This window comes from Calidris pugnax, unplaced genomic scaffold, assembly GCF_001431845.1.
Source record: "Calidris pugnax isolate Ruff unplaced genomic scaffold, ASM143184v1 scaffold180, whole genome shotgun sequence".
In the NCBI taxonomy this organism is placed as follows: Eukaryota; Metazoa; Chordata; class Aves; order Charadriiformes; family Scolopacidae; genus Calidris; species Calidris pugnax.
The window spans coordinates 431,808-449,618 of record NW_015090916.1 but is presented as its reverse complement, the minus strand read 5'-3'; the positions used below and the strand labels follow the sequence as shown (position 1 = coordinate 449,618).

The 17,811-nt window shown below is 53.9% G+C and overlaps 1 protein-coding gene across 1 annotated transcript; it reads right to left on the bottom strand.

The window, feature by feature from the left end:
* Window positions 1-12,411: 12,411 nt before the first annotated feature.
* On the bottom strand, window positions 12,412-17,782 carry REXO2 (RNA exonuclease 2). Its single transcript, XM_014949639.1, has 6 exons — window positions 17,653-17,782; window positions 17,213-17,290; window positions 15,480-15,591; window positions 14,592-14,700; window positions 13,535-13,588; window positions 12,412-12,836 (listed from the first exon to the last, which is right to left on the bottom strand). The coding sequence occupies exons 1-6, from the start codon at window positions 17,734-17,736 to the stop codon at window positions 12,707-12,709; spliced, it is 567 nt and encodes a 188-aa protein (XP_014805125.1). The 5' UTR covers window positions 17,737-17,782; the 3' UTR covers window positions 12,412-12,706.
* Between the last annotated feature and the right edge of the window lie 29 nt (window positions 17,783-17,811).

The window sequence follows — 17,811 nt, the reverse complement described above, 5'->3', positions numbered from 1 at the left end:
GTTGACAGTGCCATCCTTCAGGCTGAAAAACGCTTCCGAGGGGAAGAGCCAGAGCAGTGGGATGGAGCGGGTGAAGCCCCGTGGGCCGTGGGGAGGGCTGGACGGAGCTGTGCAGGGTACGGAGGGGTTCACCACCCTTCCAGCGGCCTTTACATGTCCTAGGCCTCTGTGTGTGTTGTCTGGTGGGCTAAAACCTGGTGATGATGTTGGGAGGGCGAAGGGAAAGGGTCCTGGAGCCAGGAGGTGCTTTGCCAAGACAGACATCTCCAGGAAGAGCCATGGCCTTAAGAGAGAGATCTTGGCATGTCCCCACTTGTGATTCAGTGAGGTTGGCATGGTGAAATTGTACAGGTATTTTCTAGAAAATGGGGGCAGCTAAACAGGTCTGGAAAAGTTTGGACTCACCTGAGTCTCTGTGTTGTGAAACTACTGGGAAAAGGGAAGAACGGGGTGAGATGTCCCGTAAGGATTGGTGAGGGGGACGCCCACCTTCTCCAGAGGAGAGGGGGGGTCTGACAGCAAACGCCTCTTGAGCCAAATAGGGAAAGGCAAAATTATTCCTGGCAGTTAGAAATGGAAGTCGGACAAATTCAGGCAAGAAATATGGGACAAATTCTCAGCAGCACGGTCGTAAAACACGAGAAGGGTTTACCTAGGGATGGCAGCACAGCTTCCCCGAGTCTTTAAATCAACCCCAGATTTCCACGAGGTCTCCAGGCAGAGAGCACACGAGCAAATTTGGTGAAGGCTGGCTTCCTTTTTGCTATCTTAACTCTGCTCTTAATTAGTGGGGTTTTTTTTAAATTAAAAATCCTACCAGTTGATTGGCCTTTGCAGTGAGTTTTCCCTTTGGTTTTCATCTGAGCCCTGTGAAACCAGGATTGTGTGGCTGCAGCTTTTATTACCGGCTTAAATAATTCTTCCAAAATACTCTCTTGCAAAAAATGAGACCAATACTTATGTGTCTGTGGTATCTAGGAGACTGGCAGAAACTGTGCTCTGCGTGATTATCCAAAGCAGTTGTCATGTTATTCTCATCGCTAATGGTATATAATTATGTATTAAGGCTCTCTCCAGGTAGAGCATCTCGGGGCAATTAGAGCAGAGGACACGACGAAGACCCTGGGCCAAGTGACTCTGTCCCTCTGGAAAGGGAAATAATTGTCCCCAAACATATTGTCTGCGGTTTTGCTGCCTGAAATCAGAGTGGATCCATTAGAGAGAGCTGGCTTTCTAGAAAGATCTCATGCCAGACGATCTGAAAGCTCTTCTGCTGGCTCCAGCCCTGCCTTTGCCGTGGGGAGCCGGGTGGAAGGACGTGGAAAGTTTTGGCTGCGTTTGCATCGTTGTGCTGGGAACCCTGGGGGGTCAAACCCCACCGGCCCCAATTCCCTGATGGATAACGGAGCCGTGCAAAGCGCTGGGGGACGTCAGCGTGGCTGGGCAGGGCAGAGCAGCATCCTTCCCCCGTGGCTGATGCTTAAACATACTCAGACCATTTAAAGTCACCTGTGATTCCAGACATTGGAATGGGCTGCCCAGGGAGGTGGTTGAGGCACAATCCCTGGAGGTGTTCAAAAGACGTTTTTTTTTTTTTTTTTTTTTTTTTCTTCTCCTCCAAAACCAGCTCAGCGTTTTTTCTAAGTTCAGCTGCACAACTTGCAAATTACTGGAAGTTTCCTACTCCCTCCCTCTGATGTGCTGAGCCTAATAACAGCTCATTGCAATCTGTCAGTGCTCGATGAATTGAATTCAGCATCTCCCCATGGAAGGTTCTTCTGCTGGCACGTTCCCAGCCAGCCCCAACCGCAGCCTTCCCCGCAGTTCAGAGCACCACCATGGACTCTGTGGGTTCATTACAGGAGAAAATTTCTCCAGGACAAGGAATATAGTGGAGTTTTTTTACTTTTTTCCCCTCAATCTTTCATTCTGAACAGCATCCATGGAGATGCAGTTGCAAACAAAAGTAGAAAAGGAAAAAAATAGGTTTTGGAGCTTGATCACAGATTCACAGAATCATACGGGTTTGGAAGGGACCTCTGGAGATCATCTAGACCAACCCCCGGCCAAAGTAGGTCCACCTAGAGCAGGTTGCACAGGAACGTGTCCAGGTGGGTTTTGATTTCAGACATTGGAATGGGCTGCCCAGGGAGGTGGTTGAGGCACAATCCCTGGAGGTGTTCAAAAGACGGGTTGATGTAGTGCTGGGAGGTCTGGTTTAGTGATGATGCTCCTTGTTTGTTGTGTGGGTGTCTATTTTTGTCAGTTAGGTTGACGGTTGGACAAGATGATCTTTAAGGTCCCTTCCAACCTAGAAGATTCTGTGATTCTGTGATGTTTGACTGGGTGGATTCTTGCCACTGTGAACAGGAGTCTCTGTGAAGGGCGTTTCTCTGGGGGCCATGGCTGTGGGGCTGTAGGTTTGGCTTCTCAGCAGGTACCTTCCACCTGCATGCTCAGATTCCCATGGGACGCCCCGCTGGGAATGGCAGAGGTCTCGTCTCACTAGGAGTGTGCAGCTGGAATCCTCTTTTATCATGAAAATGTGTGGTCCTTCTGTTCCTGGGCCAGTTCCCTGCAGGGAGAGGAGGCAGAAGAAGAGGCACCAGGCGCCGGTTCAGTGCCTTAATGGAGGACAGAGCTGAGAAGTCAGCGATGATATGTTTGTTTTTAAAAGCCTAGGAGATAAATCACCAGGTTCTGGGATGAAGGGTCCCTTAAACAAATGGCACAAGCGTGGACGTGTCTCTTGCTGAGCCTTCCCCAGCCTGTGCCCTCCCAGGGGAGCACTGGGCTACCTCTGGCACGGGCAGCCCATCCTCTGCAGAGGCTCGCAGACCCAAAATGTCACCCAAGGCTGCACTGCTGCCTGGGGTAGGGGCCCGAGGTGGGGGAGAAGGCAGGAGTGACAACGTCAGGCTCCTGACACCCGTCAGGCGGGGATGGGAGAGGTGGGATGCCTGCCTTCCCCACCGACACGTGCCACCAGCCCCGGGCTCGTGCAGACACCTACACGGCACGGGGACACAGCCAGGGCTTCTCTCTCCTCCCTGTGCAAGCCAGGAACAAAGCAATCTCCATTCCTGCGGGAGATTCTCCTTTTTGCAGCGAGGGGATTGCACCTGGAAAGATAATATGTACCTTTAGTACCTCTCTTTGACCGCGGGAGCTGTGTCTTCTGAAAATAACCACCCAGGGGAAACCTGTGGCTCCGAGCAGTGTTTCTGTCCTGGTTTCATCGCCATGCTCCCTAAAAAAAGCTGTTTTCCTTCCCTCTGCCTCGCTCGCCGCTCTCTGTGCTCGGGAGACACCACAAGTCCGACCGCAGCAACAGCAGCGACGCTGTCGGGGCGGCGGCAGCTCGGGAGAAGGGGTTCGGGTTGTTTTGGGGTGACGTTTGTGAGCAGCGCTTCGAGCATCAGAACTCATGCAGGGAAAAATGGGGGCAGCTGTGGATGCTCCTCGCGGGCAAAATCTTTTATCTGCTGGTAAAAAGGCAGCTCCTCCCCAGAGGGGTTAGTGAGGAGAGGAGAGAGAACAGAAGGACACAACAGGTTGGAGAACTCGGGGGGATGAGAGCGGGCCCAACGTGGGGAGCCAGCAGGAGCGAGGCAGGGGAGCCATCACCGGCTGTTCTCCAGCCCCCGGGCACTGCTGCGGGTACCAAAGCCGGCGTTTCCCCCCCAAAACCAGGGCTTGGCACCCACCCTGCAAACCAGCCGGTGTTGGGGAGAGCTGGGACAGCCGTGGCTCGGGGGGCAGAGACCCTGGGGGGGAGTTTGTGTGCGAGGAGTGCTCAGCACGTAGCACACACCTACCCCTGCGCCTCGGAGAGCGCTTAATTGGGCCCACAGCAATCACAGCCGACTGTTTCCCCGACAAACCCTGTCAGCCTGAAGCATCGAGGCGACACCAGCCCTTCCCGAAGGGAGCTCCTGTCCGGCTCGCACCCGGCCATCAAAGCCTTCATCCTCCAGCCTCCCCCCACGAGTGGCTGGGGGCTGCCCCCCCTCCCCCCGCACCGCAGGCTCCGCGTGTGACAGCACCGGGAACAGAGAGCGATTTTCTCCGTCCCCATCAGGAGTTTCATTCCGACTGAAGGGAACGGCGCGAGGAGGCACCGCGGAGCAACGGCTGTCCATGAAAACGGTTCTCTGGAGCAAGAGAGGTTCCCTTCAAACCTCTTCAGACCTGGGAAGAGGTTCCGCTTTAATTATGGGGAGGAAAGGGCCACGTAACCTAATTAATGTATGCACACAAATATATAATATATATATAAAATATAAGTATATTTATATATAGGTGAGAGCCGTGCAGAGAAACAGGCAGCGTCCCGGTGGTGCCACGGCCCGGGCAGCTCGCAGACGAGTCACGTTGCCGCCAAAGGGGAAGACAGGGAGGTTTTATTTTTAACTTGGCTTTCTGGAGGGGAAGAGGAAGGAACATCTTGTGGTGGAAGAAGTAGATGAGGGCCCTGGAGATCTCTGTTCGGTTCTTGGACTCCGCTACACATTCCCCACGCGACCTTAAGCAGGTCACTCCATCTCTCTGCGCTTCATTTCCCTTCTGCAAACTCCGGAGAGCGCGGTCCTCCCTGCGGTCCTCTCTGCCGGGGTCGGAGCACTCAGTTGGGGGGTTTCATTCCAGCTCACGGAGCTGGTGCTGGGGGCCAGAGGTTCTCAGGGTGGCTTCTCTGGTTGCCCCTTCCCTCAGGCTGCATGCTTGTTTCAGGGTACACAGAGGAAATATTTTCTTTTTAAGTTAGTAAAGCATTACAGCGGGTTGAAGCAGGTGTAGAATGGCTGTGCTTCTCGCAGCCTGATTGACAGGGACGATGTCTTTTGTGTTGTTCCCTCTCCTTTGTCTATCGGGCACTGTTTGCTCTGCAAACATGGGCTTTAGAGGAGGAGAGAGAGTCTCATCCGCGTCCAACTCCTGCCGAACACGTGTGACGGTGCCACAAGTGTGTGTGTGTTGGCTTTACCCTGCGGGCAGCCCTGGGGAGGGAGCACAACCCTGCTGGGGGGCACTGGAGGGACCCCCCCGGGGTGTGATTCGTGTCCCCAGCCCGGGCGCTGCTCGTGGGGTTTTGGGGAGAACATCTGCCACTGCTGAACTTCTTCCCGTGCTGGAGTTTTTGATGGAGGAGAAGGATTGTAGGTGTTGGGGGGTGTGTGGGTGGGTGTGTGTTTTTGCAGTGTTATGACTTTTTCAAGTGAGTAAAAGGACCTCCTGTGACCAAATGCAAAGCAAACGCTGTGAAAAGAGCCGGAGACCCCCTTTCCCTTGTGAGGAGAGGCTGAGGGAGCTGGGGTTATTCAGCCTGGAGAAGAGGAGGCTGAGGGGAGACCTTATTGCTCTCTCCAACTCCCTGAAAGGAGGGTGTAGAGAGGTGGGGGTCGGTCTCTTCTCCCAAGTCACAGGCGACAGGACAAGAGGAAATGGCCTCAAGTTGCGCCAGGGGAGGTTCAGGCTGGATATTAGGAAAAATTTTTTCACTGAAAGGGTTCTCAGCCATTGGAATGGGCTGCCCAGGGAGGTGGTTGAGGCACCATCCCTGGAGGTGTTCAAAAGAGGGGTTGATGTAGTGCTGGTGGTGATGGTTTAGTGATGATGCTCCTTGTTTGTTGTGTGGGTGTCTATTTTTGTCAGTTAGGTTGAAGGTTGGACAAGATGATCATTAAGGTCCCTTCCAACCGAGAAGATTCTGAGATTCTGTGAGGTTTGGGGGCCGCCCTTCGGCAGCACCGCATTGCGTTCCGGGGGGCTGAAGCAGACCGTGTTTAGGGGGAAAGCGGGGAGGGAGGGCTCTGTGCCCGGCCCCGGGGGCTGCGGGGCTCGGTCCCGGGGGGATGCGGGTCTCGGTCCCGCCGCTCCTCTCCGCCGGTCTCGGAGCTCCCCCGCCGGCGGGGCTCCCGCAACTGCAGCCGCTGCGGGGCGGGGGGTCCCGGGGGTCTCCGCGCCCAGCCCGGGCTCTGCCGGCACCGGGGGACGGGCGGCTCCTTCTCCCCGGCCTCGCCGTCCTTCATTCCCGTCGCTTAATTGCTTGTGGCACGCCGCCGGCCGGGTGAGCATCATCGCCACGCGTGGTCCCCCCGAGCATCCTTGTCCCCAGGGACACCCCCGCGCTGCCAGAGGCCCCCCCCCCCGTGTGGGGGTCCTCCCCAGACCGCCCGGGACAGGGGGTTCCACGGTGAGCTGTGTCCGAGGGCAGCAAAAGGGTTTTGACGTGAATTATTTGTCTCCTGGCCCTTTGGAGTAACCTTCCCTGGGTGCGGAGTACGTGGGGGATAATTAGGGGCTGCTCACCTCACCGGCTAATTGATTTGTCTCTCAAAATACTTTCAGTGTCAGGCTCCGTCATACCCATTACCACGTCTGGACAATTGCACCCGTTTATTCCCTTTCCCTTCTCCTGCAGGGAGCTGATCTCTGGCTGTCACCTCTCCCTCCCCGTGTCCCACACGTAGCACCGACCCCGCTGCTCCTGGCTCCTTCGGCAGGAGGGACAAAACATCCAGCACCTGGCAATTTACAGCCATTTTTTTCCCCTCCATCACCCGGGGAGTGGTGGGGAAGAGGCAGCTCGGCCCAAAGCGATGGGTCTCTTACGCCAGAAGGAGCCTCCATCCTCATCACTCCAGAAGCTCTTCCTCACCACGACCCATTTTTTGCCCTTTTCCTCTCTTTTTCCTCTGCCCACACTATTCTGCTTCCTCTTCCACCCATGAGGACAGCCCCAGCAGGGCTGGGGTGGCCCGTCCTGGCTGGGGCCTGGGCAGATGAAGCCGCAGGCGAGTTTCTGACGAGTTGTGTTTTATCGAGTCCACACAGGATAATTTTGCACGTCCTTGTTTTGTCATTTAGAGCACTTAAAGTGTCACGGAGATTTCACTATCCTAAAAGCTTATCTGTCAGCATCCCTGAGTTATTCCAGTAAAAGGGTATCATCAACAGCAGCAGGAGGAAAAAAAAAAAAAAAAGTTTAAAAAAAAAAAAGAAAAAGGCAAGTCTGAAGGTTTTCTATTTCTGGCTGTCTGCAGCCGACCTTGAGCCCGTGCAGCTGCACCCCATGTCTCCCACACGCAGATCTTTTGGAGAGTTGTGTTGGAGCCAGTGGCTGTGCTGAGAGGGGAACGGGCACGGTGATTTTTCTGGGAGAAGTGGGGATTTCCCTTCCCCTGAAGCCAAGGGAAAGTGAGAAATTCGAAGGTTCGATACTCTCTGCTTTGCCGTCCGTGTAGCACGAGCTGGTATTTTTCCCCATTTCCATGGTTTGCAGCCAACAGTACAGTATGGAAGGAGGAACAGAGCGAGAGGTGCAGGGAAGGGCAGAGAAGAGGTGGGGAGGGATGGATGGACGGACGGACAGACGGGTAACCAGTTGTCCTCTCTGCTGCTGTGGGAATCCCAAACACCTCCTGTCTGGAAAGGAGCTTCCACACAGAAAAGCCTCCAGCCTGATGGTTCTGGGAGCTGCAGGGACTCTTGCTCTGTGAACCAGAAAACAAACTTGCCTTCTGCAGTAAAGAGGTTTTAATGAGCTGTTCTCCATCTTTATACGGCGTTCTGTCCGAGGAGGTGGATTTACATGCCTGTTAAATGGCTTTCACCCGGCGCAGGACCGCCGTGCCCGTACTCCATTTACTTTGGAAACCCAGTGGCAGACTGGATCATAAAAAAAAAATGGTGTATAAACATGTATAAAATATTTGTGCCAAGAGCAGAAGCAAATAAAAAGGGTTGATGAGATGGATTGGGAGCCCAGGGGCACCTCTGGCGAGGGGAATGGGAGGGAAATCACACCCGGGCCGTTTGCGACGCGTCATCAAAATGCAAACATTTTCTCTTCCAATCTGACAGGGGCTCCTGCTGTTCCCCCGTGGGCTGGGGGCTTTGGCCACCCACTGGATACTGATCCGTGGCCTCCCCACTGTTTCCAGGGCTTCGAAAGGCGGCGTGAGGCTCTTTTTGTGGCAGGAGCAGGGAGGGTTGGCAGCAGCCCCTGGGCAGAGGGAGGGGGTGGCGTCCCCTCCCCATGGGATGCATCCGTGCCCTGGGATGGGCTGGAGGGGCTTTCCTCCCCCCCCCCCAGCTCTGCTGATTTGGAAATGGAAAGAGCTGGAGAGTCACTAGGAGGCAGGGAAAGAGCTTGGCTGCTGTCGGCTGGGGCTTCCTGGTGAGCCTGCACCACTGCCCCGTGTCCTTATGGAGAAAGGTGTGAAGGAAACCCCCCACCCCACAGTCTGGGGGTGCCCGGGGGCAGCTGTGGGCGAGGGGGTGAGGATGCTGGGCTTGGAGTGGGCAGAGAGCTCGGGGGGGGGACGGGGAAGAGGGATGGCTGGAGCTCCAAGCTGTGCTGGAAACCTCCCGCGGGATCTGGAGGGAGCTGACAACTGTTCTGGGGCTGCGGGGAGGGTTTGTTTTTTTTGCCAGATATAAATAATTAGAGCTTGACAGAGCGTGGGGGGGAGGGGGGGGGAAATGTTGACTTCTCACTGGAAAAGGGAAGTACAAAATATTTCCAAACAAAGTGGGTCATTTGTGGGGAAACCTCCTCCGCTGGGAAGAGCTCAGCTCCGGGGGCTGACGGCGCCTGGTCCTGCCCGGGGGGGGGGTGTGTCTCTGCTTGTTTTGGGGGACATCAGGGCTATTTGCTGTGTTTTAACTGTGGGATAACACTCCTGCTGAACCTTTCGGTGCGTCCGAGGGTGGGTGTAGCAATTGCAGGTTCAGGGCCAGAAGGGCTCCAGGACCCGGGCGGAACAAACAACGCAGGTTTTCAACTGGCTTTAGGATTGTCCCAGTAATCCCCAGCTCCATTATTAATGCAGTATTAAAAGGACTCCAGGCCTCTCAACAAATTCCTGTTTCAAATAAATAATTACTGGAGCCAAGATAATTTATTAAATTAAATTGAAAACCCCAGGTGCACTCTATGTTTGCCTTCCAGTAAATTTTTATTATTTTTTTTTACCTATCACGTCCAAAAATAGAGTGTTATCCTCGTGGCCAGACCCGGGTGGGATGCCGAGGGGGCAGCAGACCATCCTCACAGCCTGGGGACCACCGAGCTGGGGGGGGTCCTGGTGCTGTGTTTCGGGCAGGAGGGCAGGCGTTACGGACCTGAATTTATTCAAAAGTGAGCAAAAACGAGTCCTTACCGGTTTTGGCACCCCAGGTACCTTGGCAGGAAGATGGGGCTTTCACGGCATTGGGCACAGAAATAAGGACCCATGTGAGTCCCCCTGGAAAAGGGGAGGGTGCGAGGCTGCGGGGGGGTCCTCACCCTTTCCCCGCTCCCCCCATACCCCCGCACGACACTTCCAGCAGCAAAGGATTGCCCACTTTGGGGGGTTTTATCTGCACTTTGCCAAGAGGTGTGACAAATTTGTACTAAATCGGAACCTCAGAAGATGCCAGCGCAGGGAGGCAGGAAAAAAGCTCTTGCGTGATACAGGAAAAGGAGATAAAGCTCCTTCGTGCGGCGCGCGCTGACTTCAGAAGCAAGAATCAACAATATTTAAAAATGTATAAACACAGATGGCATATTTTCCCTTAAAAAATGTTTTGCGAAAAATAAAAGCCGCTTAAAAAGGAATGGAATATGAAAAGGAGGAGAAGTAGGTCAGAAAGGAGGAGTCAAAGGAAGGGGGGGGGAAACTAACAAAACCAAAGTCAAAGATTAAAGCGGATTTGGTGGCGCGTGGAGACCCCGTGGCAGGTCTCTGGGAGCATCTGCCAGGAGATGCTCAACCCCATCCTCGGCCTAATCCGGCTCCGAACCAGGGTGAGGGCCAGGGGGGAGCCGGTGGCACCGCGGCACGGGCCTTGGGCTGGCTACCGGGTGGGTACGGCCAGTAGCCCCTGCAGCACTTTGGGGTGAGGAGAGTTCAAGTTGAGCAACTCAGGTGGTGGAGGGAAAGGCAGGGCAAGCAAAACTCAGCAAATTTGAACTAAAACACGGAGAGTTTTAGTTTCTCTGCGTTTTAGTTTTCTATTTTTAGAAAATAGAAAATTTCTCAGTGTTTTAGTTTTCTTTAGTTTTCTGGGTGTTTTAGTTTTCTCGGGGGCAACCTGAGGGTTCTGCCACCTGCACCCAGATGAGATGCCGGTGTCGCTATGAGCAGGTCTGCCCTGTGAGAAAGGGCATTTTTACACCCAGCTGGCCCAAGACGTGATCTCAGGAGAGGCCAACATGTGAAACACACACGGTATGAGCGGAAAAGCAAGAGGTTTTGGTTCGGTGAGGGAAGGTGAGTAATGATCTTTTCCCCACGCGCTGTTTGGGTGGCAGCGTCTCGGCGCGTGAGGTCCCCTCTGAGAAACAGCTCCCAGAAGCAGCGTGGGGCTTTCCCTCCACCATGTCCTCAGCTCAAACTTACTCTGTTCACGAGGTGCAGGATCCTTTTTCCCAGCCACACCCACAAGCTGACTCCAGGATGTACCAGACACCTGCTCCTGGCTGATGACTCTTTAGTTAGAATTTCTCTGGCCGCTGTGGTGGTGTGAGGGGCTGCACCGCTGTGGGTGACACAGGAAAAGCCCCTTTGCATCCCCCCAGGATGGGTCACGTCCCACACGGCGCCTGCGGAGCCCCTCGTCACGTGTGTAGTCACGTATGTAACACGTGAAAGCCTTTCCCAAGGCAAACCTTTGCTGCCTCCAGGCCCCAGCAGCCGGGGGAGGAGCCGTGTCTCTCGCGTCGCCGACTCTCTCTGGTTCTGATGAGTTAATGCAGGACGGGTGACTTGCTTTCTGATGTGGCCGAGTTAAAACGCCGCAAGATGCGTTTATTTGGGAAGGAAATTGGCTCGTGCTGCCCCGGGCTGCGACGTGTTGTACCGGGGCTGCTCCTCCCCATCCATCCCAGCCTGAACCCGCAGCCGCCGGCTCCCTCCTAAAACACCGAACATGCAGCAAGGTTCAAGGAGCAGGTAAATACCCCCATTAAACCAACGTGGCTCCTCGTGCGCACCCAGGAAAGCCTGTACTGCATTTTGGGAGCTTTCAGCCTACTCATTCGTGCTGCCAGGGGAGCAAGGGAAGAGTCAGGCAGCAGAAATTGAATCGAAAAGGGGTAAAATGAGGGAAATTTTGGTTGTGTGGGGATTCCTCCCCTCGTGTTCGTGATTCACCTCTGCCTGGGCTCGCTGCCTTTGTGTGACTGAAGAAAACCTGTGTCTCTGGGGAAGTGACACTGGTTGGGGACAGTCCAGCCACCGCCACGGCTCCGGGCCAGCCCTTCAGACCCTTCCCCACCAGTATTTTCATTAGCAAAGAGCTTCATGATTGCAAACCTCAGCAGTACCTTCTCCTCGGAAGCTGCTCCGCTGGAGTAACGATGGTGCAGCAAACACCAGGGCCACGCAGGAACCGAACGCTTCAACTACCGATGTGGTTTTTACCAATAATCAGTAATAAGTTTAATTTTTTTGGTGTTACTGCTTGTGCCATTCGTTTCTGGGATAATGCTGTTGTCCCTGCTCTCTGTGTGCTCCCGATTTGCAGGTGGCTGTTAACTATCCAGAGCTATGTCACGGCTTCTGGTATTACACTGAATTTCACTGAATTTTAGAGTTGGAAGGGACCATAGAGATCATCTAGTCCAACTCCCCTGCTGAAGCAGGATTGCCCAGAGCTTGTCAGAGCATGTTACTCAGGAGCATCCAGGCGGGGCTTGAAAATCTCCAAGGAAGGGGACTCCACACCCTCCCTGGGCAGCCTGTCCCAGGGCTCTGCCACCCTCACCGTGAAGAAGTTTCTCCTCATATTTGAGTGGAACCTCTTCTGTTCCAACTTGTGCCCGTTGCCCCTCGTCCTCTCACTGGGAACCACTGAAAATAGTCTGGCTCCCTCCTCCTTCAACCCTCCCTTGAGATACTTGTAGGCATTGAGAAGGTCTTACAGGTATTACACTGGATGTTTTAAGAATGCTTTCATTATTACTCCAGTGTTCCGAAATGCACCGCTGAAGGGAGCAAGAAGAGTTCAGGACCCTCTCCCGACAAAATTCCCTTTTAAATGTCACTTTTCTGGCCCGCACACCTCAAAAGCAGCAAGTCCTGCGTTCTCCCCCAGCCCGACCCACCCTTCAGGTCAGGGAAGCAGCTTTTCACCTTTCTCACGCGTGCGTTGTGGGAAGGGGAAGCTCTACAGGCCCTTTCCCAGGGATTACTCCAGGCGGATGGAGCTGTGTGTCCATCCCTCCATCCCACCCCGAGGGACCCGCGGCAGGCCGGGGTCTGTGTACACCCACCCCCAGGCACACACACCACTGAACCACTTCCCCCGGGGTCTGTGCACACCCACCCCCAGGCACACACACCACTGAATCACTTCCCCGAGCATCTTCCTTCACAAAGCCCCGAGAGGCTGGTTCCCCAAGAGAAGGGCTGTAGGAAACCACCCTTTTTCAACAGAACTGTGTTTATTGTGTAGTGAAAGATGGCGTCTAAAACCAGAGGAAGAGGAGTATCAAACTGCGGGGTTTACCTAGAAGGTACGAAGGCGCTGCCGAGGCTCGAGTGTGTGGGTTCCTGGCTGGCACAGAACAGAAGCAGGAACTCGGGCTTCCTTCTGCGCTCTAACGGCTGTTAAGAAAGGAGGTAACTGAGGGCTGCAGCTTCTCGGGAGACTGGCAAACGGAAAAGAACCTGGAGACGCATCGGGTACGTGCCGTGGGCTGGCAGGGCACGGGGAGGAATCAGCTGGCAGTTTTATCGCTCTCCCCGTTCTCTATTAGTTTCCTTTTCTTTTCATCCGTTTTCCTCTTGAAGATGCTATCTCTGTAGAACTGAAGTTCTTTGATGCTTTCCCTGATGTCATCGAGTGCTCTGAAAGAGAATTAAAGGAGGGTTTCGAAGCGCCTGTGCACATCTCCAGCTGCATCTGGGCTCCAGCACTCCAGAGCCCACACTGGATGCCCACCCTGTGCACACAGGATACAGGGATTTACCAGAGCCCACTGGTCCCTTGGGAAGGGCTAGAAAACGTAGCTTTCTAGAAATACGTTTTAATGTTGCACAGAATCTTTTCTTCCAAAACCTCAATGCAACGGCGACTTTGAGGGACGCCTCAGCAGCTGGCAGGAGGGTAACACACAACTAATCCCTTCCAGAGAGGGGAGAACAAACTCTCTGACACACTGGGAACCCGGAAAATAGCCAGGAACAGAATCCTCATCCCCCCGTTTGCTGTCTCCCAATTTCAGTGTCTATGAACAGCTGCCCGGGACAAGGACAGGGGAAGCCACCGTGAAGCTGTTTTCACCCCATTTCTCACTCTGATGGCTGAGAAGTGCCAGAGGGATCGACGTCACCAAACTGGCATCTTGGCTTGAAGAGCACAGAGTGAATCAGAACAGAGGAGGGAAGGTCTGAGTCTGTTTTCCCAGTCCCTTTCCCTGCAGTAACTGGGCTCAGACGTACAACAGGGCACCGGGAATTCCAAGGGAGCTCCATGTTCTGCTCGTGAGGAGCATGGATCCCGGTGACAAGCCCTGCTCTCTTACAGACCAAAGCAGAAGCCTCACCTGTGAGAAGCCGCCTTCTTTGGTGCAAACTCGTATTCTTCTGGATACCAGCGTCTGCAAGAGGAAAAAAGCGCCATTTAAAAAAGGAAACTGGGATTCAAAAACCCGTGCGGTGGGTGCTGCTGGGGGCTGGTTACAACTGGGGAAAGAATTTGGGTTTCACTGGCGTCCGGAGAAGCCACAACCCCACGAAGTTGGGGTTCGGCTGAACAGGAGCCAGCAGTGTGCCCAGGTGGCCAAGAAAGCCACCAGCATCCTGGCCTCTCAGGAACAGCGTGGCGAGTAGGGCCCAAGAGGTGATGGTCCCCCTGTACTGGGCACTGGTGAGACCCCACCTCGAGTACTGTGTCCAGTTTTGGGCCCCCTACCATAAAAAAAGACATAGAGGTGCTGGAGCGGGTCCAGAGAAGGGCGACAAAGATGGTGAGGGGTCTGGAGCACAAGTCTTATGAGGAGAGGCTGAGGGAGCTGGGGGTTATTCAGCCTGGAGAAGAGGAGGCTGAGGGGAGACCTTATTGCTCTCTACAACTCCCTGAAAGGAGGGTGGAGAGAGGTGGGGGTCGGTCTCTTCTCCCAAGTCACAGGCGACAGGACGAGAGGAAATGGCCTCAAGTTGCGCCAGGGGAGGTTCAGGCTGGATATTAGGAAAAATTTTTTCACTGAAAGGGTTCTCAGGCATTGGAATGGGCTGCCCAGGGAGGTGTCTGAAGCCCCATCCCTGGAGGTGTTCAAAAGCCGGGTTGATGTAGTGCTGGGAGGTCTGGTTTAGTGATGATGCTCCTTGTTTGTTGTGTGGGTGTCTATTTTTGTCAGTTGGGTTGACGGTTGGACAAGACGATCTTTAAGGTCCCTTCCAACCTAGAAGATTCTGTGATTCTGAAGTCACCTCACGGCTCCTCCTGCACATCCCCAAATGGAGGGGATGAACAGTGGAAGAGCTGCAGGCAGCTCTCTCCCTGCAGCCCGAGCCTTGTTTCAGAGGAGCCCCTGTTGGTGCCACTTCCCAGGCGCCCCTGGATTGTCTGTCACACGACTGCTTAATTTGGGGAACATTTACCTGCAGAGCTCTTTGACGGTGCTCACATCAATGATCCTGTAATGAAGATGCCTCATGAACTGAGGCATGTATTTGTCAAGAAATTTCTTATCTGCGTGAACAGAGTTACCTACAAAGACACAAAACAAGACGTTTGTTCAAAGACACGACAAAAGGCGCCACGAGTGACATCTGAGCGAGCAGCCGGCGCGGGGAGCCGGGGAGAGATCACAGGCTCCGGAAAGCCGCTCGCAAGCAGCTCGTTTATCCCCTTTTCTAGTAAATACGATTGGAAAGGTTTGTCAGATTTTCATTGCAGGATCACAGGCGGTTTACAACCCTAATCCCACTATTAATTCTTCAGTGAGTGCTCCTGCAATTTGCGTCGCACAGATAAGTATCAACGTTATTAGGCAAGAATCGGGTTTTCCACCAAGGGAAAATGGGCGTCGCTATTAATTCCCCTCAGCACCAGCCCCAGGAGCCTTTGAGAACCTCCCGGACATGGTTCCAGGTACCAGGACGTTTGGACAACTCATATTTGGTGCTTCCTTCGATACACAGAGGAGAAGACGCCGTGGGGTCTGCAGCTCAGACGTCACGGTCGCAGGTTGCTGTCAGCACTGAGGTCCCCCACCCCAATTACAACCCGGACACAGAGATATTAACACCAAAGAGAATTGCCCTTTCCCGCAGTGACAACGCACAGTTTTTGCCGCAGGGAATCTGCCCACGGCGTGATGCTGTTCCTGACCCTCTCCTCACTAAACAGGTTTTGATTCACATGTCAGATCTCAGCACAGAGAACTAAAGCATCCCCACCTCGTGCAGCAGCGGGGCTCCGGCACCCAGCTGGGAGCAGGGGGAGGGATGGCATCGTTAGTGTTATTAAGAAAGAACACACTTTACCTGCGAGAGGACAGAGCCCCGGCGGTGTCTGTTGGCGCACGAAGGACAGAAACTCATACTCCGCCTGCTGCAAGGAAATTTTACTCTCCTTCACAGCCTTAGTAAGGCCAGACTGCAAAAAAAAGAGCCATCCATCAGAAATCAGAAAGACAATGCCATAAAAAGCACTTCCAGAAAGGCTCCACGGCAGAAGGGCTGCCCCCTCTGAGCAGTGTTTGTGCCCTGGGGTGCCCAAAAGTACCTGCTGAGCTCCGTGGTCCGGCATTTGGGGACATCTCCTGCCCGTTCCTCCCCCCAGGATCCCCCCGAGCCTGACCCATGCGCAGGGCACTGCTCGAGAAGTGCAGATCCACACCAGCAAAGGTGATGGTCACACAGTCCCAACGCCACCAACCTCTGATTGTTTTGGTTGTTGTTGTTTTTTTTTGTTTTTCTTTCCCGGTTGCTGTACTTTCTAGGGGCTCTTCTCAATTAGCGAGACATTATGCCAGCCTCGTTATACACCTGTACCTACGCCATCCAGGAGAGTATTACATTTCTCTCTCCTTAAGGAGAAGCCTTCGCCTCCCCACACAGAGCAGGAGGTATAAATAAACAGAAATAATCAGGATCCCAGCTTAAGTGTTTATCAAGATTCCTATAAATCAGAAAAGTTCCTTCTTTCTTTTTTTTTCCCCAATAGTTAAATGTCAAATCTGCTCCAAGTGTTCTCAGTGATTTATTTCCATCTGGCTACGCTATATATTTCCACGACTCTGCCGCAGAAACCTACTTGACAGATCCAAGTGGTGGTTAAAAAATTCATTATGTGGCTGCATTTTCATCTGTATTCTAATTGCTTCTCTTTTCTTAGTCAATTAAAAATAAGTAGCTCCTCAGGAGCAGCGATAACGAATGCCACCATCTTCAATTCACTCGTGAGCCGAAGCCGAGTTGGAGTCCTCGACTGGAGAAGGGGAGAAGCACCCATCACGGTAAATTAATATTCATTTTCCAAACTCTTGCTAATCCTTCCCGGGGAGCGTGAGATGCCGAAGGGGGAGGAGGGGAGGGGTTATGGGTGTCTCAAAACTTCAGCCCTTAATTGAAAACTAACTTGAATTTCAATTGGTAATCAGGGATTGGAAAATCCATTCGCTTTCTCGCTGCTGGCAAGGAGGAAGCTTTCTTTGGTGGCTGAAAGAATGAAAAATAATGGGAAAAATAATCTCTTGCTGCAAAAGTGAGGCTTTTGGTGAAAAAAAATACAGGAGGCTTACAGCCTGGGGAGCTGGGGGGATATGCAGTGCTGGGGAGACAGGTAAAAATGACAATGCCACATTTACAGTACATGAGTCTGTTTAGTTCTCCAAAAATCTGAATTTGCAGGGATAAATTTGCATTTTGCTGGCGCTGGAGTACTCTACTATCCCAAGTTAGGAAAAGCCGGGCTACAAAGTGCAAATGCAGGGTCATCCTGCAGCCGAGCCACAGGATGAGACTAAAGACACAGGAAGCTGTGCCACCGACCACCTGCAGGACCCTGGGCAAACACATCAGCTCCTCGGTACAAAACGAGGGTGATACTTACTGTCTCCCATCCTTTATCTCCTCTGTCTGACCGCAAACTGCTCAGCATGGGAGTTGTCCCTTTTTAGGTGACCGTACTGCAACTAATAACTCTGAATTATACCTCACGCTCATCCTTGCAAACAGAGAGAGGAACCGCAGCGTGACTGCTCTAGCAGGGTTACCTTCCCGTGGTGCTCCTTGCACCACTCGGACATGCTCTCCAGCAGCTCGTCGGGCTGATTAATGATCAGGTTGGGACCCTGGCGGGAAGAGAAAGACACAGAAGTCACCAGAAGCAGCTCTGGAGCCGGCTGTCACTCCCCTGGCTCCAGCCTGAAGACGCAGCGTGGCCGTGGCAGTGGCCCAGCTCGGTGGCTGGAGAAGCAGCTGTTGGGACAGTGTGAGGCGGCCACTCCACCAACCCAAGGTAAGGTGTGTGTCCCCAGGGTCCCCTCCGGCCCCCGAGCACCCGGGCTGGAGCAGCAGGAGCCAAAATGGCCAGAGCAGTGGCCATCCCGGGCAGCCGGGCCTGGAGCCCGGCGGTGACGGCCCCTGGGCACAGAATCCCCCCCCGCAGGGGGCCCGGGGACCGCGGGGATAGGGCCCGGCGGCGGCTGCTCACCTCTGCCAGGACGTTGAGGTCGGAGTCGGTGATGAGACAGGCCATCTCCAGGATCTGGTCCTTCTCCACGTCCAGGCCCGTCATCTGCCACACAGGGAGCGGCACCGTCAGCGCGGCCGCGGGCCGCCCCCTGCTCCCTCCCTCCCTCCCCTCCCGGCC